This window comes from Corvus kubaryi, unplaced genomic scaffold (assembly GCF_017639235.1).
Source record: "Corvus kubaryi isolate FWS band 111438036 unplaced genomic scaffold, C.kubaryi_AGA036_p1.0 37182, whole genome shotgun sequence".
Taxonomy (NCBI): Eukaryota; Metazoa; Chordata; class Aves; order Passeriformes; family Corvidae; genus Corvus; species Corvus kubaryi.
The window spans coordinates 698,182-710,172 of record NW_024581050.1 but is presented as its reverse complement, the minus strand read 5'-3'; the positions used below and the strand labels follow the sequence as shown (position 1 = coordinate 710,172).

Below are 11,991 nucleotides of genomic sequence, written 5' to 3'. Positions count from 1 at the left end.
CTGGCACATTTGGGGTGCTCAGGAGGATCCTGCTGGCACATTTGGGGCGCTCAGGGGGATCCAGGCTCGCTGTGCCCAGCCAGAGCCGGGCTGGCAGCAGGTGCCCGGGCTGGGAGCAGCAGTGACGTCAGCCCCGCTCTCCCAGAGCATCTCGTGTCAAAACAGGGATTTTTCCTGCTGTCACTCTGAAGGTCAAAAGCTTCCCCAGTCAGGTTCACCGAACAGGCAAAGCTGGGCCTGTTCCTTTTCTCACAGCCTCCTGACAAGTCAGAATGCCACAGTCAAGCTGCCATTTGGGGGGATAAAAAAGGAAGGCGAAACAAAAACAAAGCCTTGGCTCTGTCAAGCTGTTCCACGGAGCAGCAGGAGCATCTCGGTACAACTGCCACTGCCACTCCGCCTGGCGCTGAACCCAAGGCACTTTTTGAAGAGGAGAAGGAGAAATAAATGAGTGTTGCAGCCATGGCTTCCTCCCCTCTCACCTCTCCTCCCCTACCTGGGAACTCAGTGCACGCACAAAGCTGCAGCCACTGGCACATCTCTGGAGAGCAACAGAGAAAACAGCAGCAGAGGAGAGGGCTCTGCATCTTTTATCACATTAAAGAGCCTTCTGCCTGCTCCTTAATTCCAGCTGCACTGGAAACACAAAGCTGGACAAATATCAAGAAGTTTTTCTTTATTAAACGGTTTCCAGTTCTGCAAATAGCAGTAATGGGGGAAAAGGGCTGTAAAATACATGAATCACAAGAATCCTGCCCAGAGGATGTGGGCAAGGACAAAGCATGGCCAGCCTTCCATGTCCTCCCCCTTTCTGAGATCTGTCCTGACCCTCAATTTCCTACAAAAACGGGGATTTATTCACTATCAACCAACTCCCTGGGGTGCACACACAGCTTTTCATCACCAAGCTGCCTGCAGACCCAAATCTGAGACACTCAAGAATGGTTTTCATTTCATGAAGGAGAAAAACTCTTCAAAAACATCTCCCAAGTAGTTCCAAAGGCCCAGCAGTCAGCAATTAACCAGCTGTGAACGAACTCAGCCCTTACCAGCCTGTCTGTGCTGCGACACAGAACAGGAACTCACTCCATGCTCCCCTGTCCTCACCACCTGCCTATGGAAAACAAATCAGTCCAGAGGCTCAACCAGAAGTTCTTTGAACCAGATAATCCAAGTTACCCAAACGCAGCTTAATCTCTGCAGTAAATGTAACAGAGACACCAGGGACAGCTGCAGCCATCGGGGTGAGACCACAGTGGGAGGGACTGAGCCTCGGGCCTCAGAGGGTTTGGGATGAACCAGAATCCACCCAAGATGTTCCTTCTCCTCTCAGAGGCTCCTTCACAAAGGATGGAGCAAGATCATCACAAAAACTGATGAAAATGACCAAGAGCTTTTCATTAAAAAAAAAGAAATCAAATTCATAAAACCCTCAGGAGCTGCTATGAGGCAATTCCCGAGGCAGTTTCAACTCCATGCCCTTAAGGGGTGTTTTAACTTCCAAACAAAACCCCAAAAAGCAGCCTACACACAGGCAAGGTGACACAAGCAATGGCAAATTGCACAGCTGAGCTTGCAGTTAACTGTAAGCACAGAAGGTTTATTTTAAAATATCACAATTGTGTTATTTGCCTCTCAGTAATTTTGTTTGTTTGTGAAGAAACACCACTGGTGTGGTGGCAGCAGCTTTAGAGGCACCTTCGTGCCTCAGTCACGTCCTGGAAAGGTGAGTCACAAATGGAAGAGAACTCTTGGGTTTGCAGAGGGATCAATGCCCAAAGAGCCCCTCTGGGCTGAGGAACAGCATTTCTGTGTTCCCACTGAGCTGGAGCTACCACAGATTTACCAGGATGCTCCGAGTCCACGTGAAAACGAAAGGAGCCAATGGAGCAAAAAGGTGAAATTTTACATCTTGGAATTTCTCAAACCCACCTTTAACTGAGCTGTTGGGATTCGATGTGAAAAGCAGCAACCGAGACAGTGAACCTGGCTGAAGCCAACGTGTTAGAACTGGAAAGTCTCGGTGGCAGCAATATAAACTGCACCCAAACACCAGTGATAGCAAAGGAACAAAAATCATGGAATGGTTTGGTCGGGAGGGATTTCAAAGATATCCCATTCCACCCCCTGCACGGGCAGGGACACCTCCCACTGTCCCAGGCTGCTCCAAGCCCCGTCCAGCCCGGCCTTGGGCACTGCCAGGGGTGGAAGCTGCACTCAGGTTTATTCTTAATTCCACAGGAAAACAAGAGTGAAGTTTCACCTGAGACGAAAGGAACCTGCTGACTGTTAGAGGATCCCCAGAGGGCACACGAACCCTTCACCTCCTCCTGAGGTGGGCTTTGACAACAAAATTACACCAAACACACCTTGCAAACCTCATCTCTCACTAAAGTCAAGTCAGACCCAGGTCAGGGATTGACTGAACAGTAAAATGTTAATTGTGCAGCAGCTGGCACGTGGAACATACCCAGCAGTGAGGCAGGGGCTGGAGCTCCAGGAGAAGCTTCTGCTGAGGGCAGCAGCCCTTCCTCCAGCGTGGGGAATTCCGACAGGTCCTGCCTGCCGCAGCTCAGGCCCAGCCTGGTGTCCAAGGCAGCGCTGGAACAGCTGCTCTCTGCTTCTGCTGGGAGCCGGAACCACGGCTCCATCCCCTGAGGGAGGAAAAGCTGCTCCAGCACCATCAAAACTGCATGAGACTGAAACAATGCAATCATTGACTGTAAATTGTACTTCCTATACAAATACTCAGCTTTGGATGTGAAAGAATCTTTCATTCTGAGAATGAATTTTTTATTCATTAATAAAAGCAGGGAAGTGTCCCAGTGAACTGGGAAAAGGACAGCACTGTCCCTGCCGAAGCTCTTCTGCCTTTGGAGACACTACCAAGGTGTTAAAGCTCCTTCCCACAGCAGAGTTTTGCTGTATGAGCCAGAATCTCTGCACAACCACTTGGAAATCCGATTTTTTTACTCAGCTCAGATCACACCAATCAGCTCAGCCTTTTGACACCTGTGAGCTGAGGGAATTCTCAGAGCAATTCAGTGTTTGGCAGCACATCCAGCAGATCTCCTGCGACTGCATCGCAGTGCAAGGTCGGCATCACACAGACAAAGCACCTCCTGTTAATTGCAATCACGTAATTACCGCTCCCCCCGAGGCAGACGGGCTCAGTACACACCCTGGCAGCAGCAGTGGTTTCCTGAGGGATGGCTGCTCCCAGGGACACCTCACTGATGGCTGCTCCCAGGGACGCCCCGCTGCTCCCGCACTCCTGGGTTCCACTGCTGCTGCTGCTGCTGCGGCTCAGGGACTCCTCCCTCCAGGCACGGCACGGGGGAGTGGTGGCAATGGGCTGGAAGAGAGAGATCATTTGCTGGTTAAAAACACAGGTTACTGTTTTGTATCCCAGCGTGTGTTTATGTGCTCCATGGACAATGAAATAGAGAAAATACTCAGGCCATCCCCAACAGGAAAGGTTGGGTGCCAGCCCCACGGACTTGGGCAGGGACTTAAACTCCATTAAAACGTCCCAAACTTTACTAAAAGGGGCAGGTTCCTTTCCCACTTTAGCTCCCTGTGAGCATCATTTTGTGCTCAGCAGCCAATCCCTTCTGAGGGCCAGGAATTTCCCATTCCCAAATCCATGTAAATCACAAAATACCAAAACTCAAAATTCAGCACCTTGATCACGGTCAGCTGCTGGCATTTGTCCTGTCTCATTTATTACCAGTGGTTGCTGGGGTTTCTAACAGTGTTTTTTAAGTTTATTTTTAATGTTTATTTATTATTTCATTAAAACAGGATTTTATCTATATTAATGTTTTAAACTGTATTTTAAAAGGCATCTTATGTAAATATCTTCAGGCAAGCCTGGGCTGATTTCTCTATTATAATGTAGCAATATCTGCCATACTCTGAGGCAGGAATGGAAGTGGAATTGGATTCCTGCCTGGAAAAGCAGCTGTAACACTTCCTTCCCCATGAGGTACCAGAGGAAGCTGCTCCTGAGCCCAGTGAAATTTCTCCCCTCTCTCATCCCAGCCCTGAGGACACAGCCACTGGAACAGCTTTCCCCAGACAGAGTCAGCCAGGTTCACACACACGGATCATCTCTGGGAAACTGCACTTCTGGGACACAGAAATGTTGCAGGAATGGAGCTGTCAGCCCAAAAAACCTGGAGACGAGCGCTGGAGAATATCAGGGAGGATGAAGTGAGAAGTGACGTGGGAAAAGAGTCACAGACAGAAAAGGATTTCCCAGAATGAAAGAGAGAAAAGTCCAGAAGACAGAGCTGTTCCAATGGAAATTAAATGTAAAGTTCAGCATTTCAGGTTGTTCTCTTGCAGTGTGAATATTCCCTCCCAGATGAGCTAAACTCTCACCTGGGTTCTGCTCCATCCTTATGCAAAGCTGGAGGGATGTGAATAAAAGCTGAAGACGTTTTAAATTCTATTACAAAACTGCTCATCCATACTGGAACTTCAGCAAGCTGAGTTCACTCTTGACCACTTATTAATGCAATTTTTTTTTTTATGTAACATCTACAAAAATAAACTACAGCCATGACAAATGGATCTCCACTCCAACAACTCCCCCATGCCAGCATTGGTGTCTAAAGGAGTCAGCTCCTGCACATCATCCCAGGAACCACGTCCATGGTGCCCCCAAACCCCCTCAGTTACTGTCAGGGACTGGGGACAAGGCATGGAGGGACAGGACACAGGGAATGGCTTCCCACTACCACAGGGCAGGGCTGGATGGGAGATTGGGCAGGAATTGTTCCCTGGGAGGGTGGGCAGGCCCTGGCACAGGGTGCCCAGAGCAGCTGGGGCTGCCCCTGGATCCCTGGCAGTGCCCAAGGCCAGGCTGGATATTGGGGCTTGGAGCAGCTGGGACAGCAGGAGCTGTCTCTGCCCATGGCAGGGGTGGGATGGGATGGGCTTTAAGGTCCCTTCCACCCAAACCATTCCATAATTCTACGACACCAATATATTCCATAAAATCATCCCTGGAAAAAGCTAAGACTCCTCTGGAGTTTGCTCTTTCAAAATTTCTTTCAAAGAAAGCAAAATTTCAAGTTTTACACAAGTGCATTTATCCAGCCCTGCGTTTATCCCCATGTGATGCTCTGAAGAGGATCAGAAGCCAACCATGCTTGAGACACTGAAGTAAGAGAATCGTGGAATCCCTGAGGCTGGAAAAGCCCTCCCAGCCCATGGAGTCCAAGCTGTGCCTGATCCCTGCCCTGTCCCCAGCCCAGAGCACTCAGTGCCACCTCCAGGAATCCCTTGGACACCTCCAGGGATGGGGACTCCACCATAACCTTAAGGAAAGACCATTCCTTCCTGCAGTCAAACGCTTCCCACCGAGGCAGGATTCTCCTGCCATTCCTGATCCTGAGCTGTGCTGTCCCACGCCAGAAGTCCAAGCTCCAAGGGGCAGCTCCCATGGGACAAACCACGCAGGAGCAATCCCTCCTTTTCCAGGGCCTGGCAGGGGAGCAGCAATCAGACACGCCGCTGCATTCTTCCAGTTCTAATCCTCACTCCAGAGAGCACCATGAAGGAAATAGCCCAGGGTAAGAAACTGCCCCGTGTTAGCACGGGGTGTGCCAGGGCACAGCACACAGAACGAGGCAGAGGGAAGGATTTAGTAAATGAGTGTAATCATCTCCGAGGGCTCCCATGTCATTTAAATCAAACGAAGAAAACGTAACAACGTTTTCTTCTTGAAATTCAATACATCGGTTTTGCTGCTAAATACATAAAGAGGGGTAAAGACAAAAATAAAGCTGAACAACTACAGCCACCCCCACACCACACAGTGCCATGAATTAAAGAGCTGGAAAAGCAGCTCTGAACTCATGCTGCAGTTCATGGAAAGAAATACGAATGTTACTCAGTTCTGAATTACTTTCAACATCCAGGTTAGCTCTCCTTACGTCATTCTGCCCCACAGACCTCTGAAAGTATCCCACAATAGAACACAGGAGAACAAAGGAAAAACCTAGGGAGACAAGGGAAAGATCTCCCTAGATAACTAATCCCAACTATCTGATCTTCCCAGGACATCAGAAATACCCTGATTTCTCCCAGCACATGGAGTCCAACCACAGCCCAGCACTGCCAGGCCACCACTAAACCACATCCCCGAGGACCACACGCACACGTGTTTTGAACACTTCCATGGATCGTGATTCCACCACTCCCCAGGCAGCCTGTTCCAGTGCCTGACAGCCCTTTCAGGGAAGAAACTTCCCCTAATATCCAACCCAGACCTCCCCTGGCCCAACCTGAGGCTGCTCCCTCTTGTCCCGATGTTTGTTAGCCGGGACACTCTGAAAGGCTCTGGGTTCTGTTTGTGCATTACTTTATGTTCAAACCGAACGTGGGAGTAATTCAAAACTGTCTCAGGTGTCACAAATAAGAGCTAAATGCAGCTTTCCAGCCGGTCCAGGCGCTGTCCCCGGCCCAGGAAGCCTCTGGAAGCAGGGCAGGAGCAGGGAGCGCTGCTCACCATCCCACGGCACGGTGAGAGCCCGGAGCCGCCGGGAGCCCGCAGCCGCTGCTCCGGGCAGGGACACGGCCAGACAGGAACCCACCTGGCAAACAGGGCAGGAATGGGCTGCTCTGCCCCTGGGGCTACAGGAATCTCTCTGGCAGACACATGGGATGCAGGCCATGCTGTCTGACACCAAGCTGCTCCTTCACGGGGCAGCTTCCAGCCTGGAATGAACGGCGAGGAAAAGCAAAGCAGCTCTTGTGCAAAAGCCCTTCAGCACTTCACAGTTCCCTTAATGCCAATAAATGTGACTGCAATCCACAACAACCCAACAATTTCATTTATCGTGGCTTTATGATCTTTATCAACCCTGTTACGTGTGCAAAAAATTGTTAATAAAAAACCAAAGTCTCATTTAACTGCAAATAAGGTTCTACATCTTTTTTTTTTTGGCCAGAAGCCCAGTGGCACAAATTGGATAAAAATCATTCAAATTTAAGTCCAGCTACTGAAATGGATAAAAATTCCCACTGTCTGCAACCAGTTCAGCACTAGAAGTTCATCTGTGAACGTGCCAATAAATAATACAGATTTCCAAAAGCGTCACAGAAATGTAACAATGATTTGGTGCTGTCAGGTATGAGAAACACAAATTACTGAAGCTGTACCTCGTTTTTCCAGTCAGGACTGGTGTGCCAGCAGTGCTTTCCAGATCCAAACCATTCCCTCCTGCCACGAAGGCACCACCACCAGCAGATCTGGTAAATTCTGAACTGGATTATTTTGTGTAACAATCTTCGGGCTTCCAAGGTCCACAAGAGGTGAGACCCAGCACAGCAGATGTCAATCATGATTCCTGACACGACAAACTGCCAGGGATGTGCTGCCAGCACTCCAGAAAGGTGAGCCTGGATGTTCACACATCCACTGCCCTTGCAGGCACTGCCAGTGCATCACTTGGGATCCCTTAGAAACAGAAGTTACCCCCATCAGGTTCCTGACACCAACGGATTTATGGAGCCGCCAAAACCAAGGGGCAAATTCAGCACTGCTGGTCTGAGACCAAGTCTCCTGTTTTTCCCAGGAAAGCAAAGCTTCCAAGGAGCACAGCACTCCCTGCTCACAGCCCCACCTCAGCTGGGCACTGTAGGGCACTGTGGGCTCTGTCACACAGGGTGGGCACTGTCACACAGGGTGGGCACTGTCACACAGGGTGGGCACTGTCACATCCCTGGCAGGGCACTGTAGGACAGTGTGGGCACTGTCACCCCCCTCAGTGCCTGAAGCACAGGTTTTATTCAGCTCATCACAAGGTACCTGAGCTTTGCAGGGCCAACCTGTCATTATCTCCAAGGGTTCAGGCTCTGCCCCGTGGGTAAGGACCTGGCCCAGCACTTCCCCACCCTCTTCATAAAGGCTGATTTCCTTGGCTCCAGTTGGGATTCCTCCTGCTCTAACACCTCACACTGCAGCCTGACCCATCACTGTGCACCTCCAGGAGCCTTCCTCTGCCTTCTCCAAACCCTGCTCCGGCAGGGAAGCACCACTGCCACCTCCTCACCTTCCTCCTCCTCCTGCCCAGCCCAGACTGACCGCTGCACTCTGTGCCCCAGCCCTCACTGCCTTGGTGCTTCCACCAGGCTCAGGCCACTTTGCTGACCTGTCCCTTGTCCTGGCAGCCCCAAACAGGAGAGAGGATCCAGCTGTGGGCAAGGAGGGAATAATTTCCCTTCAGTGTTGTTTCATTAATGCAGCCTGAAGCAGACAGGGCACTGCCACCTGCCCTGACCTCACTGCCCACCAGGGCCTTGGGCTCTTCCCTGCAGGGCCACCAGCCAGAACTGAAGTGCCAGGATTTTATCCCTCAGTGAGAAACCCTCTGTATTTTCCATGGCTAAAGCTCAGGATCCTCTGGGGCCGTTAACCCAGCTGGCCAAGGTCCCAGTGAATGGCAGCCCCCGCCTCCAGCCTGGCACTGCCCCAGCTCAGTGTCACCCAAACCCCAGCACGTCCCCTGGGTCATGGTGATGGCACAACGCAGCCCCAGCCCAGGGACTGGCCCCAGAGGAACAGGAGCCTTTTGAGCAGCTGGCCAGGCTGACTGGGCAGTGGCTCTCCAGGCCCTCATTCCTGCCTTTCCTGAAAAAGATCCCAACCTTTCTGCAGTTCTCACAAAGACCTCTGCCCACCACCACCTTCCAAAGGGGATCGAGGGGCCATCCCAGCACCCCCAGAGCCACCTGTCCAGCCCTCTGGACTGCTGTCTGCCCAGTTCATCCCAGCAGCCCTGAGCCCTCACCACCGCCCCAGGCACCACCTCACCCCCGAACTCTTCTCCAGGCACACAGGGCAGGGAGGAACATTCCACTGCACTGTGGGCTTATCCCATTTCTTTCCAACTGAAGCTGGATTCCTCTTCCTGTTAATTCTGAACTGACTATTTTGGGTTTCATGGAGCAGCTCAGCCAGAAGGGACCTTGAAAGATCATCTGCTCCAACCTCATGTGGGAAAGGGAAAAGCCCAATTCCAAAATAAAAGCACAAGCAGAGTTAACAGTGCTGCAGCCCCCCCCAGCGGATAACCAAACCCAGGAACTTCCCCCCAAAATCAGCCTTCTCCTGGCTTACTGCCAATAAAATTTAGAGTCACCCAGGGTAGCTTTGCCATCAGATTTTCATTCCTGTGCAAAGCCCCCTTAACTCCCTGCTGCCCAAATCTCACTTCCAATATGAACATTTAACAGCATTTCTGAGTTACTTCATGGAATGAGAAGCTACCACTTCTTTACACTCTCAGCTTTGGACCACTAAAAAGCACTGAGTATCCCCTGATTTTTCATTTATTCTCTTTTTAAATCATACTTGCAAGAGCTGCGCTGTCCTCCGGTTTTTAGGAAAATGCTCATTCTTTTATCTTTTCCACCACTGAAATAAAAGGTACCTCTGTTAGCAGGTACCTTAGTTTGTTATTTGTACGTACCTTTAAAAAAACAAAAAGCAGAACACAGTACTTGAAGGAATGATGGACGTTCTGGAACATAACCATCAATCTGCAGCATTTAAGAATGAAAACCAGGAACCTGATCCTCCTAGGTCTTATTTGTCATACTCAAGTTTAGCTAAATGTAGAATCAGAAACTTTGTAGGGCAGGGCTTAAATCATCATCAGCACCAAAAATAAACTGAAGAGGAAATGGACAGAGGTGATAAAGCCAGAAGTGGTATAAACAGTAAGAAGTCTCCTTATGGTGGTTACAGAATTGCCCCCCACTGTTACACTCTGATGGCCATAATACCTGTTAAATGACCACAAACTGGCCCTTGGGCTGGGAGAGCATTCCCAGCCTCTCCTCAGTGAGCAAAACCTTGAGCGAAGTGTTAAATAGAAGTGTTTTTAAGCCAGTTTGAACCTCAGTCCGCTGCAAATCTGTTCTGGCTCCTGTCACAACGTGTGACAGAACACCCCAGAGGCCAGGACAGGTGAGCAGGGCACGGCAGCACAGGCGACTCCTGTTCACTGCTGGGCCGGGCTCCATGCTCTGGATGCGCCTGGGAACCGCCAGCCCCGCCTGCCACAAGTCACCAGCAGAGGCGATTTTCTCCTCGTCAGTTGGAATTACAGCTGAAATAATCTCAGAATAGAACAGAAATACACAGCAGAGGTGTGAGAGCAGGAGTCCTGGGGCAGCAGAAGATGCCCCCGGCTGCTCTGCCTGCCCCTGCAGCCCCAGCCCCGGGGGAGCAGCAGCAACGGGCTCAGCTCAGCTCCAGCTGGGATTCCCAGAGCTCAGCTCTGGTTGTCAGAGCAGCACTCACATCCCAGAGCACAACAAACAGAGAAGGAAGCAACGGCCACCAGGAAACAACACTCCACCAGGAAACAACACCCGACACCCAAAAACGACCCAAATAAACTGACCTGTGATGAGCAGAACAAAGGTAACCCAAGGAACAGGAGGGAAATCCACTGCTTTACAGCAACACAACTTGCAAATCAAAGTGACTGTGAAACTTGCCTGTAAATCAGCACTCAAAGGAACTTCATTTCTATTTAAATATATATAAGAATAAGCAGCAGTGCAAGATCCAGCCCTGCTCTCCTGTGGCAAGTTACCCTTCCCAAAAACACAGAGGGCAGGTTCTTCCGCAGAAGGGTTCTGGAAACTGCATTAAGACTACCCTGACTGCCCATGTTCATCGAAGTCAGACCTGCCTTTAAGATGTCCTATTTACTCCCATGGCCGCTTCCATCCTTTGTTTCAGGTTTTATTATTTGTCCTGGTGAGACTGAACCTGCACCAGTCTGTCCTTCCTCCCAGGGAATGTTTCTAAAAGTTGATAAGGCATCTACCTCTGTTCTCCATGTGGCTGCTGCACCTCTGAGCTCCTTCCTTGCTCTGGAGCCATCACCACCCTGGGACCTTGGCTGTGAGCACAGGGACACGGTTATCACCATGTGCCAGAACAGTGCAACACCACAGGAAGGATCTCCCCAGCGCTCTCACAAGGTGTCAGCTCAGGAGGACACGGATTCCTGCATGGATCTGATGGGCCACCATTTCCATGGATCTCCTCCCAGTCTCCAGCACAAATATGAGCACAGCCAAGTGCACAGAGCCGTGTACAACCCCTCCATGGAGCCAGTTCAGCCTGGGGAAGAGAAGGCTCCAGGGAGACCTCCAGTACCTCCCAGGACTTAAAGGTGGCTTTTAAGAAAGAAAACCAACTTTTTACACTGGCAGATACTGATAGGACAAGAGGGGACTGCTTTAAATTAAAAGCTGAGAGATTTAGATTAGATATGGGGAAGAAATCCTTCCCTGTGAGGTGGGGAGGCCCTGGCACAGGGTGCCCAGAGCAGCTGTGGCTGCCCCTGGACCCCTGGAAGTGTCCAAGGCCAGGCTGAAGAGGGCTTGGAGCAGCCTGGGACAGTGGGAGGTGCCCCTGCCCATGGCAGGGGTAGGACTAAATGATCTTTACAGTCCCTTTCCAAGCAAACCATGCTGTGATTCCATGACTTCAGCCTCTCTGTCCCTGACTTCCCTGGAGGGTCAGTGACTCAGCCAGCTGCACTCACCTGTCAGCAGGGCAGAATAAGGCCCGAAGGAAACAGAATAATTTATAATTATTAGATTATAATTACGATAATAACAGAACACACAGCCTTTTCCCAGGAGGGAAGGAGGAATCCAGAGTCACTGCTGCCCTTCTCCCAGGGGAGAGTGCAGGGCACAGGAGGGACCAGGGCGGCCACGGCCCCTGCTGGAGCAGCAGGGGAAGGGGGCTCAGGTCAGCCACGTCCCCCCTTTCCCCGGGGGGGAAGAGTGACCCATTAAAAGCCCCTTCATGGAGCAGGAGATGACACTGGGCCAGCTGTCCCATTCCCCGGATAAGGAGCAGTGCAGTGCCCCAGCGTGTCACACACACACACACAGAGCCAGGATAAGGAGCAGTGCAGTGCCCCAGCGTGTCACACACACACACAC

General features: G+C 50.9%; 1 protein-coding gene across 1 annotated transcript in view; it reads right to left on the bottom strand.

The window, feature by feature from the left end:
* ALMS1 (ALMS1 centrosome and basal body associated protein) overlaps nucleotides 1–11,991 on the bottom strand; it is a 25,528-nt gene that overhangs the window by 13,168 nt on the left and 369 nt on the right. Inside the window, exons 3-4 of the mRNA XM_042021973.1 lie at nucleotides 3,182–3,355; nucleotides 2,471–2,654 (exon numbers count right to left, since the gene is read on the bottom strand). Of these exons, the coding sequence (XP_041877907.1) occupies nucleotides 2,471–2,654; nucleotides 3,182–3,355 (358 nt within the window). The remainder of the gene's footprint in view (nucleotides 1–2,470; nucleotides 2,655–3,181; nucleotides 3,356–11,991) is intronic.